We start from the raw sequence: 20,768 nt of genomic DNA on the forward strand, positions 1-20,768 counted from the left end.
CTCAAGATTCTAAATTAGATTCACTCGCTACGCTCGTGAATCTAGTATAGAATCTTTCGCTTGCACGGGACTCAAAATAAGCACTCAAAGAAATATCAAACTTTGATCTCTTGTTGTACAAATAACTATTGCACTTAGTAAAGAAAAAAAATGTGCTCAGTAGATTTACATAGATTAAGTGAACAATCAGTCCAGTGTCTTCCATGATATTACTGAAGAACAGACAACAGGCTGTCCACGACCACGACGTGAAAGTCGCTGTTCAAGCGATTCAAGTCTGTTTCTGCACTATATAAGTATAGATTCTATATAGATATCTAACAGCGGTAAATAGATTAGGCCATTTGTTAATGTAGATATTATTTTATAGTTATGTACCTAAATAAGTAGATTGTTTTTATAAAATTATGCTGTAAGCATGTGGTGCCATAGTAACACTCCTAAAAAGTATTGTATAAAATATTAGAAGTAATAATTTTATTACCTACCTACTTATAAAATGTAAGTACCGGCAATGTCTGCGTTCCGTTATAACCAGTACGCACTTTAGAATTCAATTTATTTTCTATACAAAGTATTTCAGTTGACATGAATGAAAGTATTCATTTTATTATTTAGTTTATATCGTGTATAAACAAAGTTATGTGGGAAAATAATACGCATTACATAGATAGTCTTATTGAATGCTTGGGGCTTTGGGCTAGCTTCAAATATTTTAAGAAATGTTATTATTACATTGACATGAAATGTAAGAGGAAAATACATTTTTCCTAATTTTTATTTAAGAGTGTAAGTTCCAAATAAGTTATGTTTTGTATGATGTATGGAATCGTACAATTGACGAATAATCGTAATCTTAAAGATATGGCAAATGAGCGCCGAAGCCGTGATTGTAAATTAGTGTAGGTATAGTTTATAATATTGTCTGAACGTTTTGACAAGGTATACTGAAATGTAAATAAAAACAATAAATATATACAAAATTATAATGTGTTTTTTTAGTTCTAAATATTCTAAGTGTAAGGCCTGAGTGGACGCTCGAAGCGGAGCGTTCGGCGGGGCGTGCAGCGTGGCGTCGAGCTCCCAAGGGATTTGAGCAGCGTGCACTAAGGCCGCTCCTATACGTTTGCATTTTGTTTAACATGGACGCCGCACGCCCTGCCCCGCTGCACGCCCAACTCGAGCGTCCACTCAGGCCTTACCCTTAGAGGTTAGAGATACTAGCGTCTCCAGAGCGTTGGCATATGGCTGCTACAACACTCGACGCAACCATGGCGCAACTGCGCAGCGACACCGTTATCCACAGCGCTGACTAGATGCCGACGCTCAAAATACCCTGCCATGGGGTCTCTCTTATTGAGTGCCTAATATAAATACATAGCGTCATGCCGCCCAAAGGCCTATTTTTCATAAACGTTAACATCTGACACCAAGAATGAGATTACAACACTCAGATTATAATGGTTAGAACTGGAACCCTAGAACAGTAGTGTATGTTAGAGTTAGACCAAGACAAGTGTGCAACGATTATGATAGCACACGCAGTGCAAGTGTTATTTTTAACGTGAAGCTATTACATAAACGTAAATAACACTTTCACTGCGTATGCTATCAAAATCGCTACAGACTTTTCTTGGGCTAACTCTAGCTAGATAAATCCGTAAACGTGATATAAATCAGCAACATTTACCCTCTGGGTTGGACGTTGGAAGGTCAGATTGCAGTCGCTTTCGTAAAAAACTAGTGCCTACGCCAATTCCTGGGAATAGTTGCCAAGCGGACCCCAGGCTCCCATGACCCGGGACAACGTGAGGAAGATGAAATCGATTCGATTGCATTGCAGCACCACAGAGCTTAGCTTTAAAAGTAAGAATCTAGCATATATTGTCCGTAGAAAAAGTTACATTTATTTATACTGACATATCCAGCTTGACAGACTATACGTGGCTCGCTATTAAGGCCCCAGTACACAATGGGCCAGAGTGGGCCATTCTGGGGGACGCATTTATGCGTTAGAGGGAGCAAGTGATATTGCTATCTCATTCTACCGCATGGCTGCGTCCCTTGGACTTGGGCGTTTAAAGGGTCGACAGACATAAAGCCTGACCAGGAATATATGATTGATCACGCGCGCCATGTTGCGGAATTTAACTGGAACTATTTTTTCATACTATACTGAACTGTCACCCTATACATGAGAATAACAGCGCCCTCTTGACAATAATCATATATTACTGGCCAGGTTTTAGGTAACTATTACTAGAAGGAGACAGGGCGGACACGCCATACATCAAAAATGATTTGTGTTTATATGTGTGCGCGGCACGTCTGTACACGCGTCATTGAGTTTCTGACGGAATCTCAGTAGAGCGACTTACGCACACATTCATGTCGCGGGCGAGGTAATCCGAATCGGGGCGGGGCGGTGCGTGTCCGTTCTGTATGATAATACTATTACTTATTCTGTGACCGTAGTATTGACATATGCATTGTAAAAAAAATCGAGTTTAACAATGAATGAAATGCCATTTAATCAAAAAACAAATTTACATTCGTTCATATACAAAGATCCGCATTTGGACCATTGATTTATATACATATTATACAATAATACTTATTGGTTAGATACACTCGATTAAATTAATGAATATAAATGAAAAGGCTTGTTTTAAAAGATTATATAGAATCATTTTACAATTAAAAAGTATTTTATTATAAATTTTGCTTTACTATTTAACTATGAAGCTTAGAATAAATTTACTCTCGAGACTCACCCAAGATAGTAATTTTTCCACTTTTAAAATTTATTCTAAGCTTAATAGCATCGGTCGTTTCTGCCTGTCAAAAAAATTAACTATGATCAACATGTCACATTTCTGCTATTGGAGTGAAATAAATATAAAGATACACTTGTAAAAAGGACACGTCAGTATTTTATAAAATGAAATCTAGCGTTGAAAGATAAATGAAATTAAAATAGTCGTGATAGGAATGCATATTGTAATGAATAACTCGTAGTCGTCAGTCGTTCGTTCACAAATTCGTAGTTAGAAATAGCATCATTATAGTCAGAAAGAACCAGGAAAATTATATTCATCCCTTTCTTTTGGGTGATAGTACTAGCGTAAGACAAAGACACAGACAGTAAGATTCTCTCTGTCCATGGTTGAAATGAAAGTCTTGGGCCAAACTACATTATTAGCCAATATCGGTTTAAAAAAAACTGAAACAAAACCTTGTACATTTATAGAATATCTACAGTGCTAGCAGAAAAAAAACCCTTTATATAATAAAGTTAGAATAATAAAATTGAGCTAAGGATTGAAAATTTGGCTAAGTTCTTTAGTGAGTGAGTTGATAGCAAAATAAAGAGAACATTTCAATGGAAAATGCTTTGCATCATACTTTCAGGATGGCTTAGTGGTAGCAAAAACAATCTTAACATAAATGCATGTCTAACAAATAAACATAATCTATCGGTTTCTAAAATGTATGTGCTTATAATAAAATAACACCATGTTATAAAGTTATAAGTTATAAGGGCGTACCACACTTATCAGTTTGAGCCGATCACATAAATAACAAAATTTATAACAGGAGTTATGTTTATCTTACATCGAATTGTCCCGTTCCCCTCGTGTCGAAGAGGTACACTGTCCCTTTAGCCAGTTGTGCCGGCCTTTCGATGGCTTTCATCTTCTGTATTCAAGGTGTAATAACGTGACCTGACAAAAATTCTTAGAGAAGCATTGTCCGAGCCGTGATGATGCTTTCAATCTTGGTAACTTTTTTTTTCTCTATAAGTGTGGGGTCCTTTAAGTAAGCTTACTAATAAAACCGCGTTTTCCCCAGCGGTGGCAGTATCATCAGACTCACATGTGCACGACTTTTGGCGTACTCTTGCCCCGGAGCCAATTCAGGAGGACGGTAGAAGTGCTTTGAGAGTCTCGAGCTGAAATGTAAAAATAATACGATAAGTATAACTGTAAATTATGTTTTTGGCATAAACAATAGGCTACATGACAATTTTTTGTATGGTATCAATCGATCGGGTTTGTTTTTAGGATCAAATGTCTATATGGGACCCATTGCATTAAAGTAACACAAAAGTCAGAAATTGTAGTCAAAGTCCGACAGTCGCACTTCACTCGCGAAACGCCCTATACAAAACGGCCAGAGGCCGTCCGTGACGTCATCGCCCATCTTGTAGTATGGACAAAACAAGAAAATTGCGTTTTTGTCGGTGAAATATTGCGTTTATGTATATAGTTGCTATACAATATTTTTTTGGATGAAATGTAAGGAATTGAGTACCCTTACTTTTATCGTTTTTTGGAAGTTAAAAAAAAATTAAATTTTGAAACTTTCAGGTCCTGTAATTTTGTAATTTTTCAATATTTTATTTTAATATCCACATTATTGTGATAAATTGCTCGTTTGCTATCTATTTTACTAGATTTTGTTATAAAATTCAACATGTGTCATCATCCCTATTGAATGTGTCGGGCATGCTGTACTGTACTCACAGAGTGTGTGGTGCGCCTGTGTCAGCTGGTGCACGGCCTCGGGGGGAAGGTTGGCAACGTCGCGCTGCAGCAGGCGCATGCCGAGCTCCCTCGCCTCGCTCTCGTGCCGCAGCACCACATCGCGGCTGTGCTTGACGCTGCGGAGCTCCGATAACCTGTACGCATATTTTTATATAAAGATGTAGGGTTACTAAAAAAAACATCGAGTTGAAGCTCACATCAAACGAGTTGTGTTGTTTCATTAGCAGCGTTACTATGGCTACTCTCGCTCTGTAATTATCGAACGAACTAGTTTGCCGTGCAATAACATTGCATTATTTGCATTGTCACAAAAGCGTGTACAATTACTCGGATGCAATTTTTGAGTTCAATCAATAGAGGTTTTCAAATCACTTACTTGGCTTGTAACTTTGGTTTATCTCCATCAGGATCGCTTATGGTGCTGCTTCGAGACTGGCCGCGGTGCGTGTCCACAAACTGCTGCTCTTTCTCCACGCCCACGCTCGGCGGTTCCACAACAGCCTCACTAGAGCTCGTCGACACGTCCAGTCCGGCCGCCACACACTTCGACTTGATCTCCTCGCACGACCGCAGGCTGTCCGACAAACGCAATTGGAGCGTATCCCTTTCCTCTAACAACCGCGTGAGTTCCATCGTCAGCTCCTCGCAGCGGACATCTCTCTGGTGCAACATGTACAAAGCCAGATCTAACTCCGCTCGAGGCACAGCGTCTAACAGATCACTGCTCATGTCCTCAGACACCTCGCCTTCGGCCGGAGGCTTAGTGTCCGAAGAAAACCTGACGTGTTTCTCTATCTTGCTATTTGTGGAACGTAACGCGTCTTGAAGACTCGCTATTTCGTCTTTCAAGGTTACTATTTCATATTCTTGATTCTCTAAAACTTCTTGAGTTTCGGAAGCCTTCGTGGAATGTTCTTCGAGAATTTTATTTAAATCTGCTATCTGTTTATTTAGATTAGTACATTCTACAATTTTTTCATTCAGTGCCTGAGCCAAATATGTCTTTTCTGCGTCATACTCTTTTCGCAGTTTATCAAAGTTTTGATTGTTATCGTGAATTTTTAATCTAAGAACTGCCAGTTCGGACTCCTTCTCATAGGTTAAGTCTTCGACCTTCTTTTCGTAATCTACTAATTGTTTCCTGACGTTTTCAAACTCCTCGTTTCTTTGAGCTAATGCAATAGTGTAGTCATGTGTTTTTTGGTATATCTCACTATCTTTTAATTGCAGTTGGCTATTCATTTCAATAATTGTAGACTCTGCCTGCTGTAATTTCTCATTTAGTTGCAACAATTGCTGTTTTAATTCAACGTTAGCCTCTCTTGTTACTGCCAATTCGGTTTCGAGAGACTGAATTACTGGTTTAAAAACGTCCGTGTTATCTTGGTTTCTATTATTGACTTCTTGTAACTGTTTCTCATATTCTTCTTGCTGAACTAATAATTTGTTTTCATGCATATGCTTCTCATCCTCCATTTCTGAGCGTAACATATCTAATTGACTCAATACTTCGCCATACTTATCTTGTAGGTTACTCAAATGTTCCTCCTTGTCTTTTAATTTATTTTGCAACGAACTAACCTGTTCCATAGTTACTAATTTGTTAGTTTCTTCTTGATTGGACGATTGGACATGATCTAAAAGCTGTTCGTATTTAGCTTCCGAAGCACTCAATTGAGCTCTAAGTTCGTGTTCCGTGTTCTGGAAATCTACTTCTCTTTGTGCTAAGTGTTGTTTCCACAGTTCTGCTATCTCGAAACCTCTCTGGTCGACTGCCGTCGACACGGAAGAACGCAGCTCGGCTACAGTGGATAACAGCTGATCGTTTTCATTGTTAAGATTTTGAAGCTTATCGTTCAGCTCCTTTATTTTAAGCTCATATTCTTGAATTTTATGTATGAAGTCGCTGTGTTGGTCAGTTTCTGTATTATGATTTTTAAGTTTGTCTTTCAACTCACTGATTTCTAGCTCATGACTCTTTATTTTTAATAAAAGGTTACTGTTTTCTATTTCCAAGTCGGAAAGTTTATTATTAGCTTCTTTTAAACTAGATTGTAAGGCCAATGATTGTTGCTCTAGAGCGGTACATTTCTGATTAAGAGCGGTATTGTCAGATTCGTTAGATTTTAATTTAGTCTGTAGTTCATTTTCATACAAAAGTAGTTTAGCATTGGCTGCTTCTAGTTCTGTTATTAATTCGGACGATTTGGAAACTGCGTTACTCACATCAGTCTTTAAGGAATAAACTTCTTCTTCCAATGTATTATTTTTAGTAGTTAACTCTTTTTGATTATTGGTCGACAATAATTGCAATTCCTCATAATCTGATTTAATTGATTCGGCATATTGGCTTTTTTCGCTTAATTTAAGTTCAATTTCGCTCAATTGTTTCTTTAGTTCTTCAATGTTGCGCGATAAGTCAATATTAGTATTTTTCATGCCCTCTAATTGGCTTGTATGAGTCTTACAATTGGTACAAGTTGCATGTTGTTGACTTACATTTTTAGTTAACTCCTCCATCAAACTAGCTTGTTGTAAACTTAACTCTTTATTTTGGCTGTTTAATTGCTCAATCATGAAATGTAGTTCGTCATTTTCTTTTTCAAGCTTTTGTATTTCGTCATAGAGATGTGCTTGATTAGATTCTGAAACAGCAATAGAGGGCTTGTGATCTGGGGAATCTTTGGTATCTGCTCCCCACTGTAACGTCGACATCTTATCATTAGCTTCCTTAAATTTAAACTTCCAAAGTTCTATTTCACTATCCATTTTTTCTTTCATTTCAGTTAACCTTTCATTCGCATTTTGAATAATGTCGTTTTGTTTCTTAATAGCTTCCTTCTCTCTTTTTTCTTTGTTTAATTCTGTACTTATATCATCTAGCTTCTTCTCTAGATCTTGTATATTAATTTTCAATTCATCCTCTATGGCTGAATCCAAAAATGATGATTGAGATATTTGCTTAGATATTTTAAGTTCATTTGCCAACATATCATTGGCAGATTTAAGCTCTTTTAATTTTTTCATCGCTTTAAGTAGCTTGGTATTGCTTGCTTGAACTTCGGCTTTTAAAGTATCATTATATTTCTTAAGTTGATCCAGTTGTTCTTGCAAATGGGACAAGCCTGGCGTGACATCTGCCGTTTCTTCACCCTCTGCTAGGCCCCAACCTTCATCAGAATTGAATGGATCAGACTCTTGTGGAACATCTTCTCCTTTATAACACAAATAAGACTTCTTGGGTACGATTTCTGGCTCAATGACTTCTGTACCGGCGTGCAATGCCGCAGTTTGTTCTTGTGAATCTTTAGAAACTTTCGGAGCTTTTGTTTTAGTTTTAGGTTCAACTAACGGCACATCAGGAAGAATTTGAGATTCAACCGAGGAAACATCGAAAGGTTTAACCTCACTCTTCAAAGGTTCAATAGTTGATGAGATAACCATTCCTTCAGTTTTTGGAACATTTATTTCGAAAAACATTTTCTTATTCTCAGACATTTGTTTGATTTCTTCATCTTTTTGGAAGAGCATTAACTGTAGATGTTCATTGTTTTGAGTTAAGGTTTGCGTTTTGTAGACAAGTTGTTCTAGCTCCATTGAACTATTCTGTAATTTAGCATTTAATTCCGATATATCAGTCTCCAATTTGTATATTGCTGCCGCATTGTTGGCCTGCAGTGATTGTATTTTGTTGTTGATATCAAATGTTTCTTGATTTTTATTATTAAGCTCAGAGTTCAATCTATTTATTTCACTGATGTATTGTTCAGTATAATCCGCAGGTTGAACTTGTTCTTTAGTAGCAGAAATTTCTCTTAATTCCTGATTGATTTTGTTTAGCTCTTCAATATTTAAATTTAATGTGTGAATAGTATTCACATACTCCTGTAATTTGTTGTCTAATTGATTAACATGCTCACAAGTTTTTTCGTATTTCTCGCTCAGTATTTTCTTCTCTTTGATGGCGTTTTCAATTTGTGTATTAAACTCTGTTTCTAGTTCTTCGACGTCGTGTTTTCTTTGTACTAAAAGGGTCTGGTGATCCTGAGAAATTCGTTTTAATTGATTTTCGAGCTCATTGACTTGCGTTCTGTACTGTATAAGATCAGACTCCGCGGAATCAGCTCTACTAGCTTTTTCGGTAAGTGTATTACAATATTCTTGTATGTCCGATAAGGATGTTTTCAGGCGCAAATTTTCTTCACTCAAATGTTGTACTTTGTATTGTAGTTCTTTGTTTTCACTTTCGATTTCGTGTAATTGTTTTTCAACAACTCTGTCGTGGTCCATTAAGACAGCTAATCTACTTACTAGCTCATCTTCTTGGCTAGTGTATTGAGTGTAAGCTTTATGTTTTTCTTCTAATTGACTGCCAAGCTGATCCGCTTTGCGTTCTAACGAATGGCGCCTATCCTCCATGGCAGATATAGTATCCTCGAGGCGGCAAATGCGACTTTTGTATTTCGTTATTTCAGAATCTAGACTTTCTATGTATAAGTCTCTTTCTTGCAGTTTGGCGTCATATCCAAACCGAACTTGACTAATTTGTTGCTCTTGAAGATTAAGTGCATTTGTCAACTCTTCTATTTGATTTTGTTTTTGATTTAATTCTGTTTCCAAGCTACCAATTTTAGTAACAAAGTTAGTATTATTTTTTTGTTCTATTTCATATTCAACCATCTTTTTATTGTAGGCGTCAACTTGATTTTTAAGCGATTTATTTTCCTCCAAAACAGCATCTCGCTCACTTGCCAAGGCATGAATTGAATTATTCAGACCAGAAATTTCATTAACAGCATTCGTCAAACGGTCGTGGGTTATTTTTAATTCACCATGTAAATGTTCAATATGCTTTGTGTTCTGCTGTTCCAAAGCCTGGTTTTGAGTTTTTATTCTAATCAATTCGTCTTCAGCATTCTTAAGCTTATCTTGCATTAATTGAAGAGACTCGCTTTGAGTCAATAATTCCTCCAGTTTCGCATTTTTCTCTTGAAGTTGTTTTTGAATTTCGCTGAACTCTGTTTCCAATGCAGCATATCCGGTGGTTTTCTTCTTGAAATTAACAGCAAACTTTTTCAATTTCTCCATTAGCTCCTTGTTTTTATTTTCCGCTGTTAAGAACTTTTCGTTCAATTCTTCTTTTTCTTGTACCAACTTTTCAAGTTTTGCGTTAATTTCATCGTATTCTTTCGTAAAGCTTGTTGTAGCGTTATCTTTTTCAGATAAACTGTTGCGTAACTTCTCATTCTCAATAGATTCTTTTCTCAGCTGTAGTTTAATTTCATGAATTTCTTCGTCTCGTTCTTTTACTTGTTCGGTAACTGAATTCATTTCTTCTGCGTGTTTCTGTTGTTGTATTTGTAATTCTTTAATAATGGCTTGTTTTTCAGACAAGGCTTCCTGCAGTTTTTGCAGTTCTGTGTCGAGTGCTGTATTTTTAGCTTCCATTGTATTTTTTAAATTAAGCATTTTCAATTTTTCCTCTTCGTACATTCTCAGTTTTTCTTCATATTCAGTTAGCTTTCTTTGGAAAGCTGCGATTTGTTTATTTAACGACTTTATTAAATCTGCGTTTTGATCTTTTGATTTCTCTTCTTCAAGTAGATCAACAGTTGATTTTAATTTTTGAGACACATCGTTTAATTTCGTTATCTGATTGATATATTCTAAAATTTCCTTGTCTTTCTGTTGCAAAGTATTACTATATTGTATAATCTGCTTCTCGTAATCAAGTAACATATTTTCCACTTCATTTATCCTGGCATCACGAGTGTCTATTGCAGTTGCGTATTCTTTCTGTATGTTTTGTAGTTCTAGATGTAATAAATTATTAGCTTCTTGTAATTTAATTAGTTGTTGTTCAGCTTCTGTTTCTTTCTTAACCACACCCAATTCTTCCCTTAATTGTTTGTTTTCTTCTATCAAGGTTTTGATCTTACCTTCATAGGAAGCGTTATTCTGAATGAGTTCGTTTTGTTTCTGATGCCGCTCTTCTAATGATAAGATTTTCATCTGACAGTCTCCAATTTCTGCTTCTCTTTCTTTGATAGTATTTTTAAGTTTCAGTATTTCTTTTGTCAACTGTTTAACAGATTTGGTTCTACTAATAGCTTTGTCGCCAGTTGACTTGTCATCGTGCTGTGGATCAGACGCTATTGCTTCAGCAACATCCTCGATACTAGATGGCTTGGTGGCCTCCACGCTGCCCTTCATCATTTCAGCGCGTTCACGTTTGAGCTCTTCGATTTGACGATTAAGATCTTCAGTCAATGCTTCAAAACCGTTTTTCTGTTTTGTCAATTCGTTAATATTGGACTCTAACCAGCTGCACCTTTCAGTCAAATCCACTATAGTCTTTTGAAGGGTTTCGTTTTCTGAACTAATATTTCCCATTTTCTCCATGACTTCCTGTCTTTCTTGAGTAAAAAGTTCAATTTTTTTATTTAACTCGGCACTTTCTTCAACTAGTTTTTCGATATTTTCATTGCATTCTGGTGTTAACGTTCCTTTGTATTCGTCAGTGTGATCCGGATCTACTTTACTCTCGGTTATTCCCTTATTGTACTGTTCAAGCTCAAGCTTTTCTTGAGTTGTCAGTGATTCAACGATTTCTATGGATTCAGCAGAACTGACTTTTTCTGCACTAAGTTTCTCAAGTTTGTCAGTTAATTCGATATTTTCTTGGGCGTAATGTCCTAATTTGTGATTAAGTTCCTCTTTATCCTCTTCTAACAACTTAATTGTGTCATTTAAATGTTCCTTATCAAGTTTAAGGTTTTCCACCACAAGTTCTAGTTCTTTTCGTGAAGCTATAAGTTCATCAACTTGTTCCTCTAATTGAACAGATTTCATTTCGGAACTGACTTGTTCACTGTGTAAATGAGACATATCTTCCAATTTGTCTTCCATCTCAGCGTTCTTTTGTTGTAAAACGTGTAATTCTGAAAGAAAAAATACTAAGTTGTAATTGTAATACAATACACATTCCGTCTAATTCCACACAATTTTTAACTTAAAGAGTCTGTGCGGAAAGAAAAGAGTCGTGGAATGTATTAGGCCCCATACATTCAATGAATCTTCTCTTTCTGCACAGACTCTATTAAGTACATCTCTAATTGTCTATCCATAAGAGCTCGCGCTATAGTTCTATTTGACGTTGTAAAGACAACACTTATTTTTCAAAAGTGTTTCTCAGTAAAAAGTTACTGAGAAACACTTTTGAAAAATAAGTCACGGAAAATATGTAACAATTATGAATCATATACGATTATTTACATTCTTTTGCTTTCATAATTAATAGTTACTGATTTAAAAAGAGTTTTTCAATTAAAAGACAAGTCAAGATCGCGTAGTCTTTTCCTTATGCTATAAAAAGATATAGACGAACTAGAGACTTGAACAACCATTTGATAGATATTTGGCGTCAGCTCTTGTGAATCAATCTGTAGATATTAAAAAGTACGTTCTTCCTGGATACTTAATTTAGCATGTCTTAATTTTTTCCTTCCAATGATTACATATACATATTATGGCGTTTTACAGAAATTGTTCATTAGACGAAATATACATAAAAAAATACCTTGGACTAAGTCGAATTTTTGCGCTTCTAAAACACTGATAGATTTCAATCTTGCCTCAGCTAAGTTCTCCATTTCCAAAAGTTTCTTGTACACATCTGATTCTGTCACTGAAACAGAAAATAACAATTACGATTTATTACTTACTGCAGTTTAAATTATAAACGCATTTAAAACTAAATTTCTAAAGGAATGTGAATTTAAATAAAAAAGAAATAGATTGAACTTACATCGTCCACTATCATAGTCAACCAAATGCAACTGCAGGTTGCCCTTCTCTTCTTCTAACTCTGCCACTTTTTGCGTCAATTGGTGCATCTCTTCATTAAGTTTAATTATTTCTGCGTTAGAGTCAGACACTTTGCTAAAATTGTCGATAGTTTTCTGCATCTGTTTTAACTTTAACTTATGGTTTGATTTCACTTTAACCATATTCTTATTAGCAGCTTCAATTTCACTTGTAAGACTTGCAATCTGATCTTCTGCTTCTTTTAGTTTAATTTGCAGGTCTTTAATGTCTTCAGAACTAATTTTTTCACTTTGACCTTCTAGAGAAGGTGCAACCTCAGTAGGATCTGTTGAGCTTCCAACATCAAGTGTCTGCACAGATTTTTTTGGTTGTTCTATAGTATTTTGAAGTTCTTTCAAAGTATTTTCAAACTTTAAATTTGTAGCCTGAAGGTCAGAAATCAACGCATCTTTTTTCGTTATTTCATATTCTTTATCCAAAATATCTTTGTTGAGTGACTGAATAACTGTCTCTAGCTTCGAGAAATCAGATTTAGTTGCTTTTTTCTCTGCTTCTGTAGTTGCTGGTTCAGAAGAAATGTTACTCCAAGGTGATTTTGATTTAGCAGCTCTACCACCTTTACGAGTGGGAAGAGGACTTTTGGTATTTTTGCTAGGGGAAACTGTAGCAGTAGATTTAGATTCAGGGATATTTTTCAACAAGTTATTTTCTAACTCCTTGTTAGTTTGTCTAATTTGAGAATTCAAATTTTCCAAAAATTCTATCTTTTTCATAAGCTCAGATGTATCAGTTATCTCCAAACTTGCCTTTTCTACTTCAACTATTTCAATTTGGTCAGGTGAGGATTTTTGCGGACACATTTGTTCCAGTAACTCAATTTTCTCTTTTAAAGATAAAATTTCGTTGTTTTTGGACTCAAGTTCTTCAAGTAGCTTTGACTGGCCAACACTTATTTCAAATCTAGAATTATCTAAGATGGACTTAGCTTCCTCCAGGTTTTTAATTTTATCATCTTTTTCCTTGAGCTCTTCAGACAATTTATTTTTTTCTTCATTCCATGCACCTTCTATTTCAATGAAATTTTCTTGCATTTTTGACATTTGCTGCCTAGTGTCCTCAAGTATAACTTGTAATTCTTTTTCTATAAGCAACAAAATAAAAACAAGTCAAATATATGCCTGATATTTTATTTTATTTTATTTATTAGGCACACAAAACAGATAACATTTGTTACATGAAATAATTATTTTCAGTACAGGTTTTGGTTGGGAATGCCATCCAAAGCATGTATGCACATCATGAAAACATATTGGAGCGAAAACTACAACTATGCTCAGGCTACAGCTAACTAACTTAATTACACAGCAAAGCAATTTTTGACACAAAACATAATAATTCACATCAAGAAAAGAGTGAAAATAAAGCAAAGAACTTTAGTATAAACACACATTAAAGGCAATAGAAAATTAAAAAGTGATTAACGAAACTTAACCTAAAGGTGTTCAATGGCAAAGAACTTCCATAACCTGCTTCCGAAAGATTGCAAAATTCGAGTTGAATATATCAATATGGCTATGCTTAGATACTAGGTCGTTGTACAGACGGCACATTCTTACAATGGGGTTGAAAAATGAAGTATTATTTCTATGTACCTGATATAATAATAATAAATAATCTGTTCTTAGTAAGAAAATTATATTACCTTTTTTATTAAAACTTTCTGACATAAGTACATTAGCTTTATTTTTTGCTTCAATTATCTGATCTTTTTCATTAATCTTTTCTTGTAAATCCAGAATGGTGTTTTCCATTGCCTTCATTTTTACCTGGATTAAGGTCAATGCATTTTCCTTTTCTTTGATTGTGTTGTGAAGCTGCGTATGATCACTGGTACCTAAACTCTAAACATAAACAAAAAACATTTGAGTTAGTAAATACACATGCTGCTTTCATAAAATACATGCAATAAATAAAACACAATAACTAACTTCACCTTTTAGCTGTATGTATAGGATGTTAAATACAAATTTGTTGTTAGGTACCATAAAGCCTGTTGTTTTCAAAGGAGATATAAAAATATATAATTTAAATCATTTGGATTAAACAGTGTGTATGGTAATCAATTGATAAACTATACACTAACCTTTTTGACTTCAATGGACTCTGAAACTGATTCTTTTCTACTAATTGGTGATTTATAAATAGGTCTTTTACTTATTTCCTTGTATTGCTTTATCCTTTCCATTAGTAATTCTTTCTGCCTTAATGTATTTGCTAAACTTTCACTGATGCCTGGAACTGGAAGCACATTGGGTGAATGTAAGTAGATAGTATAATTATACTTTGGGCTTTTACAATGACACGTTACACATTTATGGCGTTATTCATAAACGGCTGCGAAGTTAATCAGTTGATGATCTTTGTTTGTCCCTATCTGTCGTTATGCGATTGAGAGGGACAAACGACTATCATCAGCTGATTAACTTAGCAGACGTTTATAAATAACGCCGTTAATGTACAAAAATAGATTACAATGTGAACTTTATCCCTTGGAATATTATTTAGTCAACTTTTGAGCAAATATATCTAATGTCAGACAGGACAGATTTAAGTCCTAATTGACATGAACGCCTCTTTAACGCTTGTTAAAAGGGTGAAATATGTGCTATGAATAAGAAGAAAAAAACTGGACATTGAATTATTGCATCCATTGTATTAAAGTATGCTTGTAAAAATTGTCTCTTACTGTTTAAGGCTTCTTGAACTGAGAGAGTGGTGGATGTATCAGTGGCCACGGAGTAACCAGTTCTTTCACTCACGGTGGAAGCCATCTCTGACACCGAGTCGTCAAGGTCGTCATCTTCTGTAAACCATATTATACATATAGTATAATTTGAAAAAAAAAAAATATCTACATATATGGTACTTAGGAGAATATGACCAAAAACCATATGACTCAGTCATTGAACTAATGACATAATTCCATAGATACAAAATGTTGTACCTCATTGGCCAAATAACTGGGTCTCATGTCTCAATTATTAAAAAAAAAATTAAGATGTATATGATCAGTGCAGAGTTAGCTTAAACAGACTCTAAAATAAATGAAATAATAATAAGTATATTATTATTTCATTTATTTTAGAGTAATGCATGCCACTTTTCCCGATCCTGCGCCGTTTTCTGCCAATTATCGGGTTGAAGCTAAAAAGACAAAATAATATAGCTTTTAGTTAAAATATAAATATCACCAACCAAAGGGTCTTCCCAAGAGTTCTGCAGTAGCTTTGCGGTGTTCCTTGATCCGTTTTGACACGAGTGCAGCATTTTCTAGGCACTTCTGAGCTCTTTCAAACTTGATCTGTCTCTCAGAGGAAGATGATACTCGCTGGTGCGTCTAAAATGATATTTGAATTTATATATTACACTGTTTATACTAGACATATGTCTAAAGTGATATTTGAATTTATATATTACACTGTTTAGACTACTGTTTGTCTTCTTACAGGCTAAATAGCCATTGCTAATAAGAATTGCATATCCAGTTAATAGAATTTTAACAACAAACAGAAAAAGAGAGAATGTAAGTAATATTAATTAATTTTATAAGATGTATTTGGGTAGTTCCGAATGTCAAAGGCCGTCGGATAAATCCGAAAAGGTAATCTGTGATAGAGTTATGGGTGGTTTACTTTCGGAGTTATCCAACATACGAGATTACCTGATTTCAAATTTGCGTCGTAGTTATTAAGCGAAGCATATGGACTGGTTGATATGAATGCTTCGCAAAAGATGTTGAAACAAGTTGATGTCAAGGACATACACATCTCGCAAGCTAAGTAAATATTATATGACGTACCTTCACACTTTTTACACTTCCTGCTACACCGGACACCTCACTGGTTGCTACTGCTATATTGATATCAGGGGCCTCCAGTTGGCTCGTCTCGGGAATGTTATCGACGTTTTTATTGTCAGACATAGCTCACTACGATCTGCTAACATTAATGACGGAAATATACGACACAATTCACCGTAGTAATATAAATTTTCGGGGCCACCCGATAAAACAAGGTTATGATGTATAAATCGAATAATTAACGATAAACAAAACGTAATAATATTTTTGCCACCACCACCACTTGCTATTGCTATTTCTTGAACTGACGTGTCAAATGTTGAAATTACCGATTCAGTGACATCTGTCAGTTAAATTCCGGTTTTTACGGTTCAATTATGTTACTTCCGAATCCTTCATTACCATACATGGTTGGATCCTAATAGATGTGGTAATGCGTGCGTCCGTGAGGGACACGCAATGCGACACTATGATTGGTCGAATTTATTTGTTGCCCACCATAATCCATATTAATCATTAAGTGGTATCCAGACCGGACCGGAAGGAAAATCATTGGCCAATTTGCATTCCATAGATAATGAAAATTGGCATTTATAGATGGTCAAGCAGATCTTGTCAGTAGAAAAAGGCGCGAAATTCAAATTTTCTATGGGACGATATCCCTTCGCGCCTACATTTTTCAAATTTGCCGTCTTTTTCTACTGTCAAGATCTGGTTGACCGAGTATATGTGTCCGCACCTGCTGATTCGATCGGAGAATTTCATCAGATTGGCGAAAAATTGTCTCGTCTGGATATCACTTTATACTAATTTACCGTGGGGAACAAAGAGAATATAATCACTAGTGGGGAATAAAAAAAAGTGAGACTGACAATAATAGCGCTAAAGGCGTGTCCAGACGAGGACGATTTTTCGCCAATCTGATTAAATTGTCCGATCGTATCAGGCCCTGCCTTGGAGGATACAACTAAACGGAGTAGCCATTAACAGGCTTTCCCCTCTGTCGAAAATAGGCGGCCAACGGTCATACACAATGTATGGACTGACGTTTATCTGACATGGCTATTTTTACGTTACGCATACATTTGACGTTCCCCTCCCCCGCAAAAATCGGCAGACTGTTTTGTACAGAAAATTACAGACATGGCGTCTCCGTTTGATTATATCCTCCAAGGGCCCTGCGGACGCAAAGGCCAATTTGATTCCCCTCAAATCAGCAGGTGCGGACACAAAAATGTCAATTTTCGAAGTTAGTATCTATGGAATGCAAATTGGTGATTAAATTGTGTACGTGTGGACGCTAGGTGAGATTAGCGCCAATTATTTTCCTGATCAAATCGGTCGATTTGCCCAGCTCGTCTGGACTCTACTTAAATTGTCGATCGACGCCAATTTAATTTCTGATCAAATCGGTCGATTTGTTCATCCCGTCTGGACTCCGGTAAATTTATAAATTGGACTTTAATTTAAATGATCAATGTAAGATTACTAGGTATTACAATTAAAATAATTTCTAATTCTGTGAAAATAACCATATTATTTTGACAATATACATAAATTTACAATTTTGTCTAGCAAAATATTGTGACGAGTACAGCGTCTTTTACGCTACCTCAAATATTCTTTTCTTAAATGTCAAGACAGATAAACGAAGAAAAAAAACCATACTTATCTTTTACCACACATCATTTATGTCTGGCAAAAAAAACACATTTAAAGAGGCATAAAACCCTGATAAATTGGACCTAGTGATAGTCTCAAATATATGACGATCCTAAATTTGTATTGATATTTTAGGAAAATATAAATGGCTTCGTCACGCATTCAGGTAACCATTCTTTATGTATTTCATCACCCTTTGAATAAACTCACTCATTGCCACGATCTATATTCGTATGTTTCTTTCAGGCTACTGCGCGGCATTTAGCTAAGATGTTCAAGAAAAAAGGCAGGTTTGATGTTGGAATAGCAGCTGACTTACCTCAAGCATACAAAAAATTTTGGCGAGAATGGAAGGTTTTGAAACCTGCTGCTGTTCATTTCGTCCCTCAGGAGGGCAAGTGGAAACGAGACGAGCTGACGGGAGAGACCTTGCCTATTCAAAACGTCGCTTTTCCCCTGAAGCATCCTACGGAAATACATGAGGGTATCTGGGGTGGTGAAGCTGTGATTAAAGGTTGTTATTGTGTTTATGTAATACCATTGTTTGCCAACATTACCGTCTAAACTACTGCGTAGTTTTAGTTCGCAAGTTTTTTAATTATATGCAATTCATTGCTGTTATTTTTATATTATTTCTTTTTTTAGGTTTTCAAAAACGGGATCCTAATAAGCGCCGCGTGCCACACTACTGGGTCCCAGTATTGAAACGTACAGTGGTCAAGTCCGAAGTCCTCAACACTCATCTCTCAGTGACCGTCACTGATCGGACTATTAGACTCATCAATGACCACTATGGATTTGACCATTACCTGCTCAAGACACCGGCCTGTGATCTGGTGTCTATGCTAGCCCTTAAATTGAAAAAGCACATTCTAACAGAATTGATGAATGGATGCCCAAGATATGCACATGACCCTACAAAACAAACCGAAATCTACGAGGAATATAAAACTTACTTGTCTTCGGTAATTATTTATTTTTCTTTTAGTGTAGCATTAAGTTTTTATGCTTTTACTTTTAGTGTATTTATTTTGTAGCCATGTGTTGACACACTTAATATGGCATGGCCAGTAAAGGGGGTTGTGTATTATTACTGATATGATCATAGACATTGTTATTGTACTTACAAGCAATACTTTTATTTCAGTACACTCCGGAAGAGATTGAATGGTATGGATTGACCTGGTATGAGGCTTTGTGTAAGGTAGCTAAGCAGAAAGAAGCTGCCTCCAGACCTGTACCTTTAAAAAATGTGTACAGAAAGAATTTGGTGGAGAAATTAAAAGCTGCTGGTATTGATGGTAGCCCTGCATCCGCAGAGGAAATTTCGTGAGTATTGTTATTCTTTATATTGGAAATGATGATATTCACTGATAACGCTAATATGTAATAAAACGCTAGTCTATATGGGTTACTATACCGTTTTTTTAATATTAGAAATTTTAAGTAGTGGTAATTTTTTCCCTCGAATATTAAATATGTACTGAATTCTAGCGTCATTTACATATGATTATACCACAATATCATAGGACTCCAGCATTTTGGAAGAAAAAGTTCATGATTACCACTACTTTTGAGGTTAGAAAAATACTAATCTTAAAAAAATTGAGTATAAGAATGAGAATATTGAGAACTGATAGATCGCCTCTGCACTGTAGTTTGACCTAAAATTATTTTGCAAATTGAATACTGCAATAATATTCACATTAGTAAGTTAGTTATTTTAAAAGGAAATAATTATTGTATTTCAGAAACACCACCTCCTGGTTGTCAAAAATGAACCTGTTTGGGAAGAAAGACGAACAAGCATAGTGAAGTTATGTAGTCAAATGATAATTAAAACAAATTGTTATGTAAATGTATCATTGAAAGAAAAATAGATAGGTACCTAGTGAAGTTATGAATATAGTTTTGTTTTTTTGCGAATTGGTTTTTGAATGAAACCTCATGTCACAGGAACAAGTAGTTTATTAATACATATGGCTCATTTGAGATAGGTTTTAATTATCAAAATAAACATTTGATACTTATTCTATTCTATTTAAAACTATTCAATGATAATCATGTCTACATCTGTCTTTGAAGAAGATTGAAAATATGAATTATTTGTGCACAAGGCATAATTTGTCTATATTGGCTATCAAAATTAACAATATAAAATACTCCCAGTTACTCTTATGATGTCTGCCTTAAAACTAGTCATCTCATCTAACTGTATTATAACATAACATAATTAAAATATACAAAAAGCTAGTATAGCCAATTTGTGAATTTTGTGACAAGTTAACATCTTATTAATAGGCCAATCAAATTAGATATATGAAAAGCGTTTTGAGGAATTAATTTCCAATATAATAAATATAAATAAAAGCTTCTAATAAAAAAATAACATATCAATCATATCATAATCCAAAGTCACTCAGGAGCTAGGTAGGTACATTTTGAAATCTGATACCTGAGGATTATTTGAGCGTTGAATTGTATTTGGGCGTACTTTGAGACTATTCTATCGTCATGGTAGTAAACAAGTAACATATCAACAATCCTGTTTTATTTCGCTTTACCATAGAGAAATATAGTAAGACAAGAGTGCTCACTGCTGCTGCGGAACTATCAAAACTGCTACATCTATTGTCAAGTAGCAGTACTGATAGTTCCGCTACTTGATCAGACTATTAATTTCAGTGTCTACATCTAGCATCAAGTAGCGGAACTATCAGTACTGCTACTTGACAATAGATGTAGCAGTTCTGATAGTTCCGCTACTCGATGCTAGATGCTAATAGTCTTTTTGGTACTAAAACTGATGTATGGAGTAAGCACTCTATGTATTTTTTTCTCTATGGCTTTACTTAATATATTAGTATACGAGT

The 20,768-nt window shown here is 35.3% G+C and overlaps 2 protein-coding genes across 2 annotated transcripts; one reads left to right on the forward strand and one right to left on the reverse strand.

Moving 5' to 3' along the window:
- Positions 1-3,792: 3,792 nt before the first annotated feature.
- LOC134662485 (protein lava lamp-like) lies at positions 3,793-16,532 on the reverse strand. Its single transcript, XM_063518720.1, has 10 exons — positions 16,234-16,532; positions 15,630-15,771; positions 15,121-15,237; positions 14,518-14,672; positions 14,077-14,275; positions 12,355-13,515; positions 12,127-12,234; positions 4,924-11,488; positions 4,527-4,681; positions 3,793-3,952 (listed from the first exon to the last, which is right to left on the reverse strand). The coding sequence occupies exons 1-10, from the start codon at positions 16,354-16,356 to the stop codon at positions 3,873-3,875; spliced, it is 8,805 nt and encodes a 2,934-aa protein (XP_063374790.1). The 5' UTR covers positions 16,357-16,532; the 3' UTR covers positions 3,793-3,872.
- Positions 16,533-17,886: 1,354 nt separating this feature from the next.
- On the forward strand, positions 17,887-19,821 carry LOC134662470 (large ribosomal subunit protein bL28m). The gene is made up of 5 exons (XM_063518702.1): positions 17,887-18,061; positions 18,142-18,409; positions 18,541-18,860; positions 19,043-19,224; positions 19,647-19,821. Exons 1-5 carry the CDS (start codon positions 18,041-18,043, stop codon positions 19,705-19,707), a joined length of 852 nt encoding a protein of 283 aa, XP_063374772.1. The 5' UTR covers positions 17,887-18,040; the 3' UTR covers positions 19,708-19,821.
- The last annotated feature ends 947 nt before the right edge of the window (positions 19,822-20,768 follow it).

Source organism: Cydia amplana, chromosome 3 (assembly GCF_948474715.1).
Source record: "Cydia amplana chromosome 3, ilCydAmpl1.1, whole genome shotgun sequence".
NCBI classification, from domain to species: Eukaryota; Metazoa; Arthropoda; class Insecta; order Lepidoptera; family Tortricidae; genus Cydia; species Cydia amplana.